The sequence below is a fragment of the Emydura macquarii genome, unplaced genomic scaffold, assembly GCF_026122565.2.
Source record: "Emydura macquarii macquarii isolate MOO-44397 ecotype Brisbane River unplaced genomic scaffold, CSIRO-AGI_Emac_v2 contig_2636, whole genome shotgun sequence".
NCBI classification, from domain to species: domain Eukaryota; kingdom Metazoa; phylum Chordata; order Testudines; family Chelidae; genus Emydura; species Emydura macquarii.
In genome coordinates, this window is record NW_027132773.1 from 13,433,041 (window position 1) to 13,451,413 (window position 18,373).

Here is an 18,373-nt window from a genome sequence, read left to right on the forward strand (position 1 = left end):
GGACAGAGTGTGTAACTCACAGATGTCTATAACAGGCTCCAAATACAGACAGTAATGGATTCAGACCTGCCATTATGTCACAAATATCCTTATGATGATTTATTTCCCATACATAGGGATAATGGCAAATTCTCAGTTAGAGCAGGTAATGTGCTATCGATTCAACTGTTTTAGCATCCGTGTTGCCAGAACCTCATTCCCTAAAGACTTCAGACATTCCTCAGAGCGACATGGATGACCATCCATCATTTTTATGGCACCTTGTAGGGCTTTACTCATGTCACTTAAAAGTGATGCTTCTAGCTGAATCAGGGGTAACAATTCTGGAAGACTTATCCAGAGCCACTTGCCATGGTTTCTGAAATAAAGACTCCTATTATTCTAGATGTACAGAGACAGGATCCAGTTACTCTGGGCTGGGTCCTATGATGACTGTTCAGCAACAGACATGCAGCAGACTCCAATTAATAGAGCTACAAGATTTATTTACCATTTCCTTGATTTCTGTGTGGACCTGAATGCTGGGCAGAGGCTGATGTCTTTGAGAGTTGCCCTCTGCTCCACCCTTTCTTTTTGCCCTCCAAACTCAACATAGCAACCCTACAAGGGCTTATGTGAGAGGCAACGGACCTGCAGCAGCATAACAGAGGTGGGAATATATTATCATCAGGTTTGAGATTGCTGCCCATTACCATAGCACCCACTCAGTGGACACTCTGAGTCAGATTTTTTAGAATTCAGAATAGTTTTAAGTGGAAGAGGCATAAAACAGAAATTCTATTTTGTGGAAGATTTTGAAATTCTGACATTTGTTTTCATTCTGATTTGGAATGAAACCCAAAAATCCCGAAATTCTTCGTAAAACAAAATTTTGTTAAAAACGTTTAGGAACGACTGAGCCACTTTGTTTCATTTTGATTTAGATTTTGTATTACCTTATCATAATTAAGCTAACACAAAATAAAAAAATTAAAAACAAAAACGTTGGCTCAAAAGGAAAATATCAAAATGTTTCAGTCCAAAAATGTTGAAACATCCTGTTTCACTACTTGGAACTGCCCCAGCTACCCACCCCATTTTTTTTTCTGGAATGAAATTTCGTTAAGATTGGCATGATTTCAGGGTGTTTAGATTTCAACAGAAATGTGTTTTCCAGCTCAAAACTGTTCTGTATATGTTTTTCCAACAGGCTCTAGAAATCATGGTTCACCTGGAAAGAGTGCTATGCTGTGCTTCTCCCCTCCTCCCCCCTTATCTTGGGTTACCATTGGTGGTTAATAGCATGTACAGTATCTTCATTCTTGTAGCATTTCAGATAAAATAAACCTGGGCCAGATGGGATATTCTTCCAGCATCTTCATTCCTTCATCTTCCCCCAAATGGGAGAGGAAAGGTGTGCAAGGTTGCATTCTCCACAGGTAGGCTATTTTAAGAAGTTTAGTAATACATCACTTCACTTCTCGATTCCTTTTCCCATGTACTCTTTCCAGTCCATGGCACAGGTTCGTTCCAGTCCTTTTCTCTTCAGACTTTCCTTGAAGGAGACTTTCCATTGTATCCTCAGTCTTTCACATTCTTTCTTGCTGTCCACTTCCTCTCATGCTTTCTTTACTGCTCATTCTTCTCCCATTTTTTAATCACATGTCCAGCCCTCTCCAGACTATATATCACTGGCAGTCCAAGTTCATCATCCCCCTTATTTCTTTCATGCACCATTTGGCTACCATTTGCTTGCCTGCCATTCTCCTCAGTATATTATTTACTACTACCTGTATCTTCTTTCTTCCAACTCCATAAGACCCACCATTTCCAAAGCATAAAGCAGGCATACACTTTTCCTTTCAGTTTGTTCCTTAATCACTGGTCCCACAGTACTCCTGTCACCTTTTTCAATACCCATGAACACTAGGTGCTTCCTTTGTATTCTACCGATCTCTCTCTGATGACACCAAGGGTACCTCCCAAGTACACAAATTCATTCTTTTGTGTCATCTTTTATCCTGAAGCTTCAATCAATAGCTCTTCTTCCACCTTCTCTACTTTCATAATTTTAGGTATTTTGTGTTTACCTTCAAACACAGATGCCCACTATGATATCATATTTTCCAGTTGCTCTTTTGCTGTCAGCCAAAAGGGCCAAGATAGTCAGCATAAATGTCACATTGAAATAAATAACTATACATTGCTGAATGCCATGCAATACCCACCAATTCTAGTCCTCAAAGGAGAATGGGAAAGGGAATTAACCATGCTGTCCACGAAGAGAAATGGAGAAAGGTCACATGGAAAGACCACTCCTAGATCCCTACCTCTGCACTTCCTTTAAAACAAGACCTCAAAAAACTTTGGCTGGATCCCTGAGATTATGAATCATAGCAAATGCTGTAGGTGTTGGCAGCCACATCAACCTGTCTTATATTCTTTCTCATGCAATTAATTAAGAAATTATTGGAATAGCATATGCAAATGTTTGTACATTTTTGGGAACAAATACCCTTACGTGAGTCAATCTGTGCCAGGTGGGCATAATAAATTTAACCTTGATTGGAATATCCCACTTTCCACTAGCATAACTATCAAGGATTTTTTCTGAGAAACAGAAATTTTAAACCTCACCCACATAGTCTGAATGGTTAAATGAACTACCCATTACAGAACTGCTGGAAAAATTGACATTAGCTAAGGGAAATAATTGAAACATAAATCTATTTGGGGCCATTAGAAAGAACTAAACAATCTTATACTTCAGATCTTGCATTAGCCACTATCCTCCTGGTCATAATTAAAAAAAAAATTAATCACAGCTGGCAATTATCCAAGTCTCCCTGATGCCAACATTACTGTTAATATAGATATTTACATGCAAATAAAGACAAAAGGAAAATAACAAGTGGTATATTGTCTACATGACTCTTTACTGGCATTGAGGAAGATACCCTGAAAACCTATTTTTACAGAATATTGAAGTTTTCTTTTTTAAAAACGTAAACCTCTTGTCTCCACATCAGTTCACACCCTTGCACCTTTACCGTTGCAGATACAAAATACAACTGAAAACATTTTGACCCGGAGTAAAAAACAAAACAAAACACCTTTTTCTCAAATTTGTGGTTGGTTACAACTGTCATGTTTGACATACACTTCCCAAGGGGTTTAGTAACTCTAAAATACAGAATACCATACACACACACACACCGGTGCAATATGCATACTTATTGAAACAAACCTGTATTTTCTTAAAGGAGCATCCTTGCTAGGACAATAAAGTAGATGCTATCAGACCTACGTAGGCTTTATGTACTGGTTCATTGAAGAGAAAGCATTCTTAGTAGAGGTACGTACAGCATGAGCTGTATCTCACATATCAACCATTCCTAAAGAAACAAAGGATATATTTTCTATTCTCCATATGACATTGTGCAAGTGAATAGAGGGGCCAGCAAAACAACTTTGATTACTTTTTAAATGTATAACTTTGTTGCCTCTGCTCTTTTACTATGTATCATGTAAGGAACTTCTTTCTTTCCAATACTTCATCCTCTGTAACTTCTCTGCTTTGTTCTTCTTAATTCTTCAGCTCTCCTTTCCATCCCATCCATTTTTAGATTACACGTGATCTTCCTCTCACCTGCTTTTTACCCTTGTCAGCTTCATTTTTTTCCTTCTTCCCATTTTTTTGCCTCTCTTCTCTTCAGCCCCCGTTTTCACCCTTCGTTTCTCTCTCCTTCTGGTTCTCTCTCTCATTGACCAGGCATTTCCAGAAGGCTTTTTTTTTAGTGGGTGGTATTTTCCAAATAATTGCTCCAGCCCCAGAAGGAAAACAGGAATACTACATACTTCTACAGTAGACTTTCTAAAGACAGAATATCATGGAGCCACCACTTATTATGCCTGCAATATACAAATCGTTTTGTTTACTGTGAAGCTTTTCTAGCAATCAGCATCACTCTCCAGCCCTGCATTCCACTGCTATTGTGGGTAGGTGTGTGATGTGAGAAGAGCCCATAATTAAACTAAAAGGTGTAGGAATGTAGCTTGAAAAACATTTAAGAGAACCTGCTTACTTTTCGGTTCTGGACTCCAAAATTAGAATAATACTTGATCCAAAGTACAATTCAAGTCAAAATCCAAATGCTTCTTTCTGAAGTGCTGTTAAATTAATGTAGTATCATAGACTGTGCTTCTGTGTTTTAATCTATGCAATATGTGTCCAGAGCAGCAGAGAGGTGCCTAAAGTTATATTTTATAAAGATGAATAAATAGCTAAAATAATATTTTCCCTCCTTCTTGTATATTTCAAAAGACAAGACTGCAAACTTACTTACTTATTATGGCCCAGCCCTGCCCTCTCTGCAGTCAATGGCAAAACTTCCACTGATGTCAGTGGGAACTGGAACAGACACTGCATACTCAGTACGGTACATAGTCAGTGCAGTTTCATTTTAATACCCACCATCCATGTTATCGTCAGCTCTCGATTGCTTCCACCCCCTCCTCCAACATCAGATGGAGCCACATTAGGAGCTGGAATAACAGAAAAGACAAGCAACATTTTTCTCAGTCTTCAGAGTTCTCATTCAATAAATAACCATTAATTACCCTTTTTTTTTAAATGAGCGGTGCCAATGAGCCCATATGGCTCACATAATTACAATGATGATAGCCTGTAATAGCTGTGAGAGTCTGTGGCCTTGCCAAGACAAACGCAAAGCTATTGCCACAGGAAATGTGCCAGTTCTGTCCAGTTATGATGGCTGGTAATAACATTTGATTTTGTCCATGTTCACTTTACTTTTTAAATTTGATATTCAGAAACTGAACACGTCCTTCTTAGATCTGAGGAGAAAAGCATTTTATTTTTCTTATCTTTGCTCAGTCTATGGTCTTTGGAGACTTATGCCTCCATCAACAAAGACTTAAACACATGCTTCACTTTACAGACTGTGAATAGCACCACAGACTTCAATGGATCTACTCGTTATGCATAAAGTTAAGCACATGGGTAAGTCTCTGCACGACTCGGACCTTAGTCCTGTTCTCATTCAGGTCAATGGCAAACTACCATCGATCTGAATGGCTGGAGGATCAGGACTTAGGGATCCAGTACTCAAATTATCTTACATTTCTGACTGTATATACTGTATTTTTGTTTCATTTAAAAATCTTCATATTGAAGACTGAGAATGCATACTTTAAATTTTAGCAGATTTTATTTCAATTTCTGTACAGTACAATGGTAAAACCAGGAAGGCTCCACTGTTTTCATTAAAAGTCACTACTTTATTTTCACTTGTGTGATGCTGACAGCCCTTAATTCCCACTGAATATAGCTGGGGTAAAAGCTAGGCAGTTCCTAAGATGTGCAGACTCCTTTTCCCCACGGATCTTGTAAGAAAGGTTCATTAAAACTCACCTCTGCCATTAGGACTAGAAAACATTTCACAATAGCTAGGCAATTAGTATGCTGAGAGAACTCCTTATCAGACTAAAAATGACAATTTAATTGTTACATTGTCTGCCCCTGCCCCTTGTTTGTGTATCCACCTGTGGTCTTTCATTACCTAAGTTGCATAGTTAATCACTCTAAAGTTAAGAAATGACTATTAAGGTTGCACATACAACCTTAAATATGTTCCCAGTGCATATGCGTTATTATGACATAATCTAACTGCATTATAATAAAATGTACTACTTGAGGAAAAAGTATGTTATCATACATCATATTTTTTTCTATTACTTTGTAAGATGCATCTTGTAAATTGACACAAGACTTGACTGGACAGGGCTTGTGCTCTCCCCTATTTAAACAACTGCCACCTTATACAAGGCCAGGTAGGAACTTTATTTTCCCCCATTCGTTTTAATGGTTTTTTTTTTTTTGAGAGGAAGAAAGTGAAACGCAAAAATTAGCATTGACTGTAAGTTTGAAAGCTCAAGCAGCACAAATCATATTGACACAAACTTTGTGCTCACTTAGCACAGGTGTAAATGGCTATCCAAAGTGCAAGGCAAGGGATGATTGGGCCCAATATATTTATGATGATAACACAAGTAAATGGAGAAGTGCCCAGCCATAACTTTCCTAACATTAATTTGTTTCCTTGTCTTATTATTGAATTCTAGTGTCTAGTAGCTAAATACATATAAACTAGTCTTCTACAAGGAGAATCCCAAGAAGTCATTATATAACATAAGTGATATTGAACAAAATAAACAGATTTTAGTTTAAGCTTATATTAATTACATATACAATAAGCATGCAGTTAAAAGCAGCCATTAAAATGAAAGCCATATGCACATGGAGGAAAAACAACGAGAGTTCTGTGGCACTTTAAAGACTAACAAATTTAATATTTGCAGGCATAAGCTTTCGAGAGACTTCAGCTCTCTTCTTCAGATGCAGTAATATAGAAAATAGGTAACACAGAGGCATCTTAGAGAGCTGAAGTCTCTCAAAAGCTTATGCCTGCAAATATTAAATTTGTTAGTCTTTAAAGTGCCACAGAACTCTCATTGTTTTTGCTGTATACAGACTAACATGGCTACCCCTCTCGAACTATTCTACATGGAGGAAAGAGTGAAGGCTCAGAGCTCTTTGTGCCACTGACTGTTTTCACCCTCCCTTCAGAACAGCAGAAAAATGTGAATAGCATGCTAGCACGCCAAGAAGCATATGTACATTTCTTTCTGAGACCCTTATGCTCTTGTCCAAATACAGCTGTGGAGTAAGGAAACATATGATGCTAATAGCCAAATTTATGGGAATTCCTTTCACTTTGATATTACAATTTTGTGGATTTTTCTTTCCTGTCACCATTAACATGACCAATCAGTGCTTCCTTACTCCCCAACAATCTGATTTTCAATAGACTAAGGCGATTATGCATTTTATTGTTCTTAGCAGAATTTGCATTGGAAATACATATGACCTATTTTGCAAATATGTATCTCAAACTCAAGTAGTGGGACAGAAGCCTTCTAAAAATAATAAAGAGCAGGGCTGCAAACTGAAGGTAGCATTTGCTAAGGAGGATAAAGCAATATGTAAGTTTTGTTTGATATAGACCTTTTTGCAGTGACATATTACCTCTAGAAGCACTGTTGTTATCTCCTTCAGACAGTCAAAACAGAATATATTATTTTGAATGATACATTCACCATCCAATTCTTCATTTGGAAGAATTCATTTTATGATGTATCTATCCCAGCCTACAGGATATGCTTAACTAAGCTCCGAGATCTTAACATTAAGCAATCAGACAGACTGGGGCATGTGTTGTGTTGGATAATGTGATGCTTTTGACTTGGCATTAGAAGGCACAAGACCAAACCTTCAATCACAGAAAAGTGGCATTATCCAGTACAGCACACATCCTCGTATGTCTTATGATTAGAATACAGCAAGCTAAGAAATAAATGAATATTTGCTGATTAAAAAAATATGTATATGTTCTTCCTGCAAAAAACAATAATTAACTCATTTAAAACATACTGCAGAGGACCTCTGACAGGCGGGAGAAGAAAACATCCCCCAATGTTCTGTGTCAATTGCATGAATCATTTTTACATGAGTAAAAGAGTAAATCATTCTATATGAAATCTGTGTTTCCTCGAGAACAACTGAGGATACAAGTGTCTGAATTATAACACCAGTCTGTTTGGGAAATGTCTCACTACTACTGGACAACAGCTAATGTACTGAAATAGGGCCTGCTTCCTTGTTAAGCATTTCCTCTAACCACCACCAACAATTGGGAATGACTGTTACCCTTCTCACTCTGTATTTCTGAATTTGTTATTGGACCAAGAGGAACAGGTAATCAGACACGTGGGGTCCAGTGATTCATGTTGGCCAGGTGTTGAAAGTCTATATTCCAGTAGTCTGAAATCCTATCGTTCTTCCTGTAACTGATGTTAGGCTGACCTAAGAGTAGTGGCATAAAACTTTGGGCCAGCAACTCAGACAGGAAGCATGGTTTGGCTTATAAGTAGCGCTGCTGGAACGAACCATCACACTGGCTTTAGAGGGTCCATCGCTGGTTGCCATCTGAAGGACAAGAGACAGGCTGCAGCATAAATGGGAATAGAAGCAGCAGGCTGGAGACAACAGGAGGAGAACATTCTGGGAGCATAGACAGAGCCAATAGGAATACAGAGCCAAACCAGATTGGGGAGCAATCCTGAACAGGCGGGAAATGCTTTTGTGCGCTGAAGCCAGCTCTATAGCAGACATAAGGAGATGAGCTTAGTAAGCAGACACGTGTGGCAGATAAACTCATTGTAGAAAGTGTGTCTTTAAAACAGACAGATATCATTAAATGGGCCAAGCTCCCAAAGTGAAAGATTTGTTAGTCTGATGCGAGTGACTTTGGGATCATGGCTAGCCATGGCAGTGAGCTAGTAAAAACAGCGGTCACTAGAGACGGTATAAATTTACCATTTGGTACCAACACTGTCATTTTGTTGCCTACTTTGTGGTTAGTATACTAGGATATCTGATCATTATTCACTACAAACTATCACGACTTATTACACCATTTTATTTGGACTCAAATGCTTTTTTGCACTCTGCTGCTACCAAAATTAATGAAAATGCAGAAAAATAAAAAGAACATTTAATCATGTTAAGATATCTTGGCAATGTGTGTCTACATACCAGCGCCTTCTGTTCGAATTCTTTGTGATGGCATACTAGATTCTCCTGTCCCCAAAGTATTCGTTGCTGTTATCCGAAATTCATACTCCATCCAGGGGATTAAATCAATCACCTTTGCGGTCTCCATATTTCCTTCAATGTTTGGGGGATCTAAATAAAACAAGAGACTGCTCAGAAAGGAGCATTTTGCAGTGAGCTGAAAGAATAATCTGGTTACAGTTTCTGAAGTTTCCCTCTGCTCTCTGTTCATAATCAGCCACCTAAAGGAATACTAAAATATACAAAAGAGATCCTGTTTTACAAGGAATTCTGACAAAAAATGAAAAATTGAAATCTATGAGATTATCTGAGATTAATCTTTACAAGATTACAAATTGTAATTGCAAGTGGACCAGTGGTGGAGGTAGTCTCAATAATTACATACTGGACCTTGTGATATTTGGACATTTCTCCAATAGAACAATGCACTGAGACATCTGGAATTCAACCACATTGCATGTAACAATAAAATGCTTTTGAAGCTCACAATCCTGGAATTTCACTCATAGTTCTGTAAATTAAATACAAAATTGAGTAAGTGCCAAAGGGCTAGCCAGGCATAGATGGATGGTGCCGTCATCTATCCAGGAATGGAACATACAGTATGATTAGAAGTTAGCACCTTGGTTTGGAGGCAGCTGAGGGGTTTGAAAGGTTCCTAGCTGGGCGGGGAGTTAATGTTGAATGAGTTTGTGGGTGAACTGGTGTGGTGGGAAGGGGAATGGAAAGCTAAGAGTGATATATACTAATATATATTGTTAAAATAATATAGAACAGCAAATATTACTATACGTTCTAGAATAGGCCTTGTTGTGCAACCCTTGCACTCCCATTCATCTCAATGGGATTTGAGGATCAGTAAGGCTTGGTGTATTTCTAAGGCATCTATCACTCTGGTATCAAAGCAGAACTTAGATGAAAAGTAACAATTGAACTATTAAAATTCTATTTTTGACTGTCAAAAGATTAATTTATGATGCTCTAATTCTCAAGAAAAGGATTTTAAAAGTATCATTTTATCAAAGGAGTGCAACTAGGCATAATAAAAGGAATAAAATGGCAATTCTATAGACCATATGCAATATTACCCAGTATAAATTTTTCAAAAGTTAATATTTTAAGTGGGAAAGAAATATTTTCATGGTTGAGAATCTGCATTACTTACTTGTTGGGTAGAATCTCTGCATGTGATTGGCTCATTTTAATTACCAGACTTTAGAAGGGTTTAAGATAAGCAGTTAGATTTGCTGAAGAAATGTATTTTGATATAAAATATTTTCTAAAGAATAAGGCCATGATCCAGTAAAGGCTTATGTACATGCTCAACTTCACACGTTGTTAACCATTTAGAAAGGAGTGTATAAAATTAAGCACATGAATAAGTTTGTGTAAGATGAGTCAAAAGTCAGTCTATTAAGTTTATTAGTTCTAATACTACCCTTACCTGTTTTGGCATCTTTCCACTCCTCAGAAAGAAAAGTCTTTGACTGTACAGTGTACTTTGAAATAGGGCTATGATTGTCTGTCCCACGACTCCAAGTAAGTGTTACAGAAGTGTCTTTAATATCTTCTATTCTCAAACCCCCAGGGGGACCTGGAGGACCTGAAAAACATATTTGGTAAGGCAATTTACTAGTTAAATAATAATACTTAAAAAAAAAAAAAAAAAAAAAGTGTTTCCTAACTAACTTATTGCAATCTGTTTAACAGTTATACAGGATTTCTGTTCCCAGATTCCCTTTAAGAATTGCTTGAAGAATGGGCAATACAATCACAGTCTTTATAGTCAGAGGACAGCGATATTGTGTGTGTGTGTGAGGAGGGGGGGGGGGGGGGGGGGGGAATCTTGATCTCTAAAAGACACCATGAAAATCAGAAGTCCATGCTAAAAATAAACTCTTTGCATGATAGCACTGATCATCAGCTTTGGCACCTGCTTTCAGATCATTTCACACAATTTATTTTATCCTGATTGCTTTTGCCTTGGACATTAGGATCGTACTACAAGAAAAAGTCAGTGAAGTAAGAAAAGCAGGGGCAATGCATTAGAACTGCTAAAATGAAACTTGCTGATTCAACTTCCATGATTAACAGCTTGTCAAATCTCATCTATGATTCAATTAATTACTCCAACAATCTTTCAGTTGGTGACAGAAAATGTAACTGAGCATGTCACATGGTATCTTCAGAAGAATAAAGGGACTAGTATTTCTTTAATGTGCAGACCTGGAAACTACCAGGCTGCTAACAAATGCAGTGATATCTTCTTTATAATTTATTTTGATTTGAAAACAAGAGAAATCTGTTAAATAAATTAATTACTGACCAATTTTAACGAAGAGGCAGAAATTACTTATGATATTACAGACCCGAATCTAACCTCAGATGAATGACTGAGAAAAAAAATGCCTGCTGTATACTGATGACTTCATCATACTGTCACCTATGGAAGAAGATCTCTAGAGAAGTGTACGCCTTCTATATACCTACTACAAGACATAGGACCTATAGATAAACCTAGAAAAAATATAAATCAAGACATTTCAGAAAACTCCTCTAAACAACCAAAAGAGAATACAGTTGTATTGCTGAGACATATAGATTGTACACATACTTAAGTTATACATAATAAATGCATCAGGGAGACTGACTACCAAAGAATTGTGTATTTTATGCCATTAAGGTACTGCAAGAGAGATACCGCCCTCCAGTAAAACTACAGCTAAATTTTTTCACCAGCAGGATCCAACTGTGACACTGGCAAGCGAGGTGCCAGCTCAGGTCAGCACCCCAGGCCAATTCACTTGTGTGTTAGTATAGATTTAAGTGTTAAATGTGTAAGTGTGTGTTCAGATGTTTAAACTTCAAGAAAACTAATGGAATTTTACTTGTATTGTTTTCACTTATCTCTTCTTGTTATCATGTAACAGCAAACATTTACATGGTGTTTAACAGGTTATTTAGTTACCTGGGTAAAGAAATCTTGTGAAATGCTAATGAAGGACTTGTGGACTTTAATGGAAAATGCTAATTTCAAAGCAAGTGGTCATTATGTGATGGATGGAGATCAAAAGGCTAAGTGCACTCCTCACTCATCGTCATCAAAGGAAAAGCCCACATGGATAGAGACAATGTCAGCTTGCTTTCTGTGTGAAGATACTATAAATATGGATTTAGAGAGAGATCCTTTATCTCTGGACTTTTTAGATTCTAACAGGGCAGAATAACTGAATGAGAAGATGGAGATATCCAGAGTTATTTTGGGTAGCCTTGAGAGACTTTTGGGAAACTGGCAGATTACTACATCTCTGCTACCATTTGGAATTATAGACAGTGACTCACCTGTACATACATTTTACCTGCTTTAACCTCTCAATAGCTCTCATTCTTTTTTCTTTGCTAATAAACCTATAGTTAGTTTAATATATATTTGGCTGCCAGCATTGTCTTTGGTGTGAGATCTGGATCACTTCACCTTATGTAAAACTAAGGCAGAGTCTCCCCAAATTCATAACCAGTGATCATAAGGTGGTCATTGGAAAGCTCAAGGCAAAGTCTAAACTCACAGAGGAGTGACTGTATAGCCAAGAGTGTGACAAAGGAGATACTGAGGCAGAGAGACTTTCTACTCCTATGTCTCAAACACAAGGAAATGTGAAAAAAAATTCCTTAAATGATCAGGAATCATAAAAGGTAACTCATCAAAAAGTGCTGCAGAAAAAACTGTGTCTGACTGACTTTTGGAGAAAGGAGAGAGATAACAGAGGTGGAATCATATCACGCGACATAGCAACCTGCCACCAGATCTGGGTTGAAATATTGGCCACACTGCAGATAAGATTTCATTGTAGGACTGGACAGTAATGACAAATGGACACAAGGGATCTATCTATGCTACTTTTGTGGCTCCATTACCGTAGCAGCCGAGTGTCTCGTAATCTTTAATGTATTGATATCAAAAGCCCCCAAACATACATAGCCCCCTTCTGGGTGGCCTGTACCCAGCTCTGACAGATGCCTATGAGGCGTTTTTTTCTTACAATTTAGCAATGCATGTACATCTTCTCGTGCAGATAAATTCTCATTGACTTGAACTCTATATATGCACTGGTTGACACACACTTTAAAATAATGTTTTTATCTAATGGCTGAGACAACAGAAGTTTTCTAAGAATACTTCCTGTCCCACAGTTTTCTCTAACATAGGTCTTAAAATAGCAATCTAAAAATATTTTAAATACAGTAATTGTTTCTTTTTAAACTGAGTCAGTAATGGTTTCTTAAATATAGGGTCCTTTAAACTGAATCTGGAAAGAATATTTTGCTTTGTAGCACTGTTTTCCCATCCTAAAACTGCTTACATAAGTTATTTTATTTTTAAAAATTGTATTGGTCTTCTATTTTATAATTACAGTATGTTAATTTGCTTTGAAAGTGCATACCTTATAAGTAAAATAAAATTTCCTTGAAAGACAATATTTCTCATTTATAGAATGAAGTGCTTTTGTAAATCTCACTCGGGGCCTATCTGTATCTCCAGGTACTTAAACACCTGTGTATATCTGGCCCTAAATAAATATTACAGCAGAAGCGTGAACAAAAATAATTTAACAGTAATTATTTAATTATAAAAATAAAACATCTCCAATATAACGTGCAAATTTTCCAATCCCTACACAGAACTGAATAGTTTCCTATATATCTTGAAAACTTAATATACAATTAAAAACAAAAACCAAATAAAACACAAAACCTCATTTGTGCTGCTCAGCTGAATTTAAACTGCATTATTTGGAAGCTATGATAACTATTTTTCCTTTTTGACATTCTCCATGGTTTATGGCTCTACACAAGGAAACAAACATTAGCTACTCCTTTGATACGGCAAATATTCATTTTCACTGGGCTGTTAGATAGCAGGGCCAGATGGCAGCAGTAGGGCCATCCTATTTGTGTTCGCTCACTGTTAAAGGCCCCTCCCCCAGCCTAAAAGGAGGAGTCACTGGACCCAGAACACAACTGATTCCATGGGACAAATAATGAAAGAACAGAAATCGGCATGGGGGTCACAGGATCAAATGGAGGGACTGGAAGGGGACACCGAGCAGAGAACCCCGGACAGCACCCACTGCTCCCAGAAGGCATCTAGGGAGCCAGCAGATGCTGCCCAGAGGAACTCTGCCCGGATGCGTGAATGGATGAAGGAACAGAAAAAGGCCCCACAGTCACAGAACACCTCCCCAGCGAACCTCCTCTCCCTGGTGTTATAGATGGCCACTTTGGCCAGGGCTAGGAGGAGGTTGATGAGGAGGTCCAATGACTATGTGGGCCACAGATGGGGTGTGTGTAAAGGAACAGGTGCGGGGAAAAGTTCAGCCAGAACCTCAACAAGAAGTTCTGGAGGAGCCAGAACAGGGGCTGCAGCCTGGTGCACTGAAGGTAGACGTGCGCCAGGGTCTCCCTCACGCCGCAGAAGGGCCAGGTGTCAGGGCAAGGGGTGAACCATGCCAAGTACACGCCCATGCTCATGGCTCCATGAAAGAGCTGCCAACTGATGTCCCCGGCAGGCTGTGGGGGCAAGGTGGAATAGAGACTGGCCCACCAGGGGTCCTCACCCTCCACAGGTGGTATCAGCAGTGAGCATTATTCTCATTCAGGAAATGCATGAGAAGCACACTGGATACACTAACAATAAATCAGATGTTTAACGTCTGCTGGAATCATAATTATGAGCAGAATGTAAAGTGTTTAAATATTAATTTATTCCAAATTTTAATCTCCCTCAGCTCTTGATGAGAAATAAAATGGTTTTAATGAAAATTAAAAAAATAGACACACCACTCTGCTAAGCTACATGAGACATAGCAAAATGTCTAAATATTTTCACTTGAAAAGTCTTACCTCTTACAACGAGGTCAGCTGAGGCTGAGGAGTTGTCAACAATTGTCTGTGCTGTGCACGTGTATCTTCCAGCATGCCGGAGCTGTGCATTTTTAATAAGTAGTTCACCATTTGCCTTTATCTGTTACAAAAATTTGAAGATCATTTATAGTTTAATACATTTTCTCATATATATCTGTAATACACACACACACACGCACCCCTCCTCTAGCATTTGATATACAGTGATTGACACTCATGACTAGCAAGTGCTCACTTTCAGGACAGAAAGGAGATATTTGCCTCCCTCAAAGACACGCTTGATTTATTTATATCACAGCAAAGGAAAGCATTCAGTATTTCTTGAAAGGTTATTGCTGTTTAACAGAGCTGAAAATCCAGATGTTTTGAAAATAAGAAGCTTTTCACTAGAGAGTAATGCATTTTGTGCACATGCACTACATGCACCTACATTGCCACATTAAAACACTGGATTACAATAGTTTTAGCCTAGAATTTTGCATAATTAATTTTTAAGTTATTTCCCAATATTAAATTATTGTGGAATTAAACATAGATATAGAAAAAACGAACCATGGATAACACCGCAATGTACATCCATGTCAGTAAAGATCTGTTCCACATATTGGTACAGATCAGGTCCCAGAAATCGATGTCTGGATCAGCTGTCCCCCATGGCACCATCCTCTGCCTCCCTGGGATGCCACAGGAGAGGACAAGCCTGCTCAAGACCTAGGGGTTACACTATCCTCCCACCAGCACCACAGAGATCATTTGGATAAAGATATATAATTCCAGGTTGTATCACCTTTACATGGAACCCCTCCATGCTGGGGAACACCCATCATCCCCTTCAAAGGAGTCCTGGGAACATCTGTGGTAAGAAGATTCCCTTGGCAGGACAGATCCCATGGAGCCATGCTGCCAAGTGGTGGAACTGGCACCTCAGAAGCACAGGACCTCTGTGCAGATGGTCTTACTGCAAGTGAATTCCCTGGAATCTATATAATCCATAGCTGCTTCTGCCAACTTAAGGCTACATTCTGTAAGGTGCAGAGAACTCTTGCACCAATTCAGCAAAGCACACACACACACACACACACACACACACACACACACACGGTTAAATTTAAACCCATGAATTTCTGCCTCAGGGAACTTCACTCTAAATAGACAAAATTGATTCAGAGATACAAAGTGCTGTTGACCAGCAGATGTATTTGTAACACATCAGTGCAATGTTTTAAAACATCTTATCAATAATAATAAACAACAGCACTTCTTTGGATGGTGGATTAACACTGGTAGAGTTTATAGAGAAATGTAATCTTATTAATAGGGACAACTGGTATGCAAAAGCACCTAAAGGTCCAGGCCCTATTATGCTAAGCACTGTATAAACACAATTGCTTATCTCGCAGCAGGGAGCGGGCCTCCCAGCCTAGATAGGCAGACATGCACTAGCTCCGCTCGAGCTAGCATGTTAAAAACAGCAGTGAGGATGCTGCAGCACAGGCAGTGACTCAAGCTGGTCACCTGAGCTTGGTTGGGCTACGTACTCGGGTGGCTAGCCCATGCCCCCGTCCATGTCGCAACATCCACAATGCCAGCTTTAGCGCACTAGTTTGAGCAGAGCTAGTGCATGTCTGTCTACCCAAACTGGGATGCGCAATGTAGATGTACCCAAAAAGAAAAGAGGGTGGGCGGGTGCCTCACATGTGGCACATGAGAACAGAGTGAAGAAGCTGGAGATAAGGGTAGAAAGGTGGTGTTTATTGTAGTCCTCAGATGTAAAAGGGACTGACCAAAAATCATTGTTTCCAAACAACATACAGTAGAACTGAATACAAGTAAGTCACATGGTGTATAACCAACATACATCTACAAAGAGTAAGCAGGGTAAACAAGGTGTATACCTAATGGTGATTACTGATCTAGTATAATGCAAACACACAAATGACATTCAATGTTCAGTAACTGTCTTTAATTATCTATATCATTTTATATCTCTATGCATTGTTTTTGGTCTCAGAAACAATCCTATTGAATTAAAGCCAATTTAAAATATATAATGCTTAAAATTTTAAGCCCTCAGCACTTCAAATATGTACAGTAGTTACTGAATAGGACAATTATTTATTTGAATCAGACATGTAAAATCAAACCAAATGAATGATAACATTTTGTTTTAAATATTTTTCTTGTTATCTGCCTCAGGGGAAAAAAATGAAATGTACGTACATTCTCTCTTCCCCTTTTCTGTATAACTACCCTTGCTCTCTCTGGAGTACCCTGTAGCTTTCTTCACAATCCCAGACAAAACAAGAGCAGTAAATGGACCCAACTTAACCCCTGCCAAAAGCTCTCCCAACCCATTTAATAAGGGATTTGCTATGACAGTCAGGCTAATATCCATCCTCCCACAATCTGAAAACCTCACATACATTCTCTTGGCATGGTGCTGTATTGCCTATCATCTTCTCAGCATAACGCCCACTTAACTGGAATCAAGCAGGTTTATGAAGAAAAGACTGGATCTAAAATTCCTCCAGAAAATGTTCTGGAAATCTTACTTCTTTGAATCTATTCATGCAAGCGTTCAGTCTCTGCAACACAAAGTTAGTCTAGAACAAACTGCCTCCGTTTTTTCTGCCTATCACGGAAGTCGAAAAGGGGGTTTCTGAGGGAATGGTTTTTGTCACAAATTTTGAGGTGATTTTCATGTTTTCTTTCATATTAATGCACCATAGACTAGCTTTTTTTCCACTGAAAAAGACCATAAAACCCCCCATTTTACATTGTATGTTAATAGATCATTTAGCAGATAGTGTAACATCTCGGCTTATGTAAAGACAGTAAGTAATTATGAGATAGCAAATCCAGATGTTAGCATGGAAAGTTGCCTTCTGTCTCCACAGGATAAACCTAGTAATTCTAAACAAAATGTAATTCCAAGTGCAATAGTTATAAATGGAAATGGTATAAATACACTAATCTGCAGGGACAGCCTGCAATAACATTTGGTAGAAAGTGAGAGTTTTATCAAGGTTCACATAGGTAAGTTATGTGAAATGACAGGATGTTTCATGCAATGTTATCTGCAAAACACAGCACTGCAGAAACAACCTCCTAAACAGGCTCTCATGCAGTGGTCCCCCGAGAGTCCTTTCCAGCCTTAATCTCATACCACAACCACTCCAGCTCTTAACCACCACCAAGCTTTGTTCTGTTTTATATTTACAATCCATAGCCAGCTTCCCCACTTGCTCCTGGGGAAGGATGCTGCTGCTCGTTGGCTGGTAGGTAGGTAAGTAGGTAGCTAGGTAGGTAGTCCTAGCTGCTGGGGATACTTCCATCCAATTAGTCCCTCTATAGTATCTCCACTCAGTTACCTGGCCTCCTCTGCCAACTGCCTGTCTTTCAGTCGGAGCTCATGTAATATAACCTGGTGGGGAGTTGAGTGACAGGGTGCTGAGTTATATCCTGAGTCAGAGCACCCTGTTACATAAGCATTTCTGACTCTAGCACAAAGTCCTACTCTTTTAGTTAAGAATTTTAATTCATTATTTCATTGTGGCCTGACTTAGTCATGAGCAAGTAATGGCTACTATTCTTTCATGGAATTTACTTCTTTTTACAAGTGACTATTATTAAATACATTTCTATATTCATGGGGTGTCTTGGACCAAAACAAAAAAAGGTCTTTCATTCAGTCAAAATGCAAAGTGACTTCAAAGGTAAAATAATGTACTCAGAAAAATTCTCTAGGACTCTAGG

At 38.5% G+C, this 18,373-nt stretch overlaps 1 protein-coding gene across 1 annotated transcript in view; it reads right to left on the bottom strand.

The window, feature by feature from the left end:
* Positions 1 to 18,373, bottom strand: part of CNTN1 (contactin 1) — a 238,637-nt gene that overhangs the window by 65,740 nt on the left and 154,524 nt on the right. Inside the window, exons 14-17 of the mRNA XM_067564200.1 lie at positions 14,597 to 14,717; positions 10,140 to 10,298; positions 8,657 to 8,806; positions 4,454 to 4,524 (exon numbers count right to left, since the gene is read on the bottom strand). Coding sequence (XP_067420301.1) covers positions 4,454 to 4,524; positions 8,657 to 8,806; positions 10,140 to 10,298; positions 14,597 to 14,717 — 501 coding nt within the window. The remainder of the gene's footprint in view (positions 1 to 4,453; positions 4,525 to 8,656; positions 8,807 to 10,139; positions 10,299 to 14,596; positions 14,718 to 18,373) is intronic.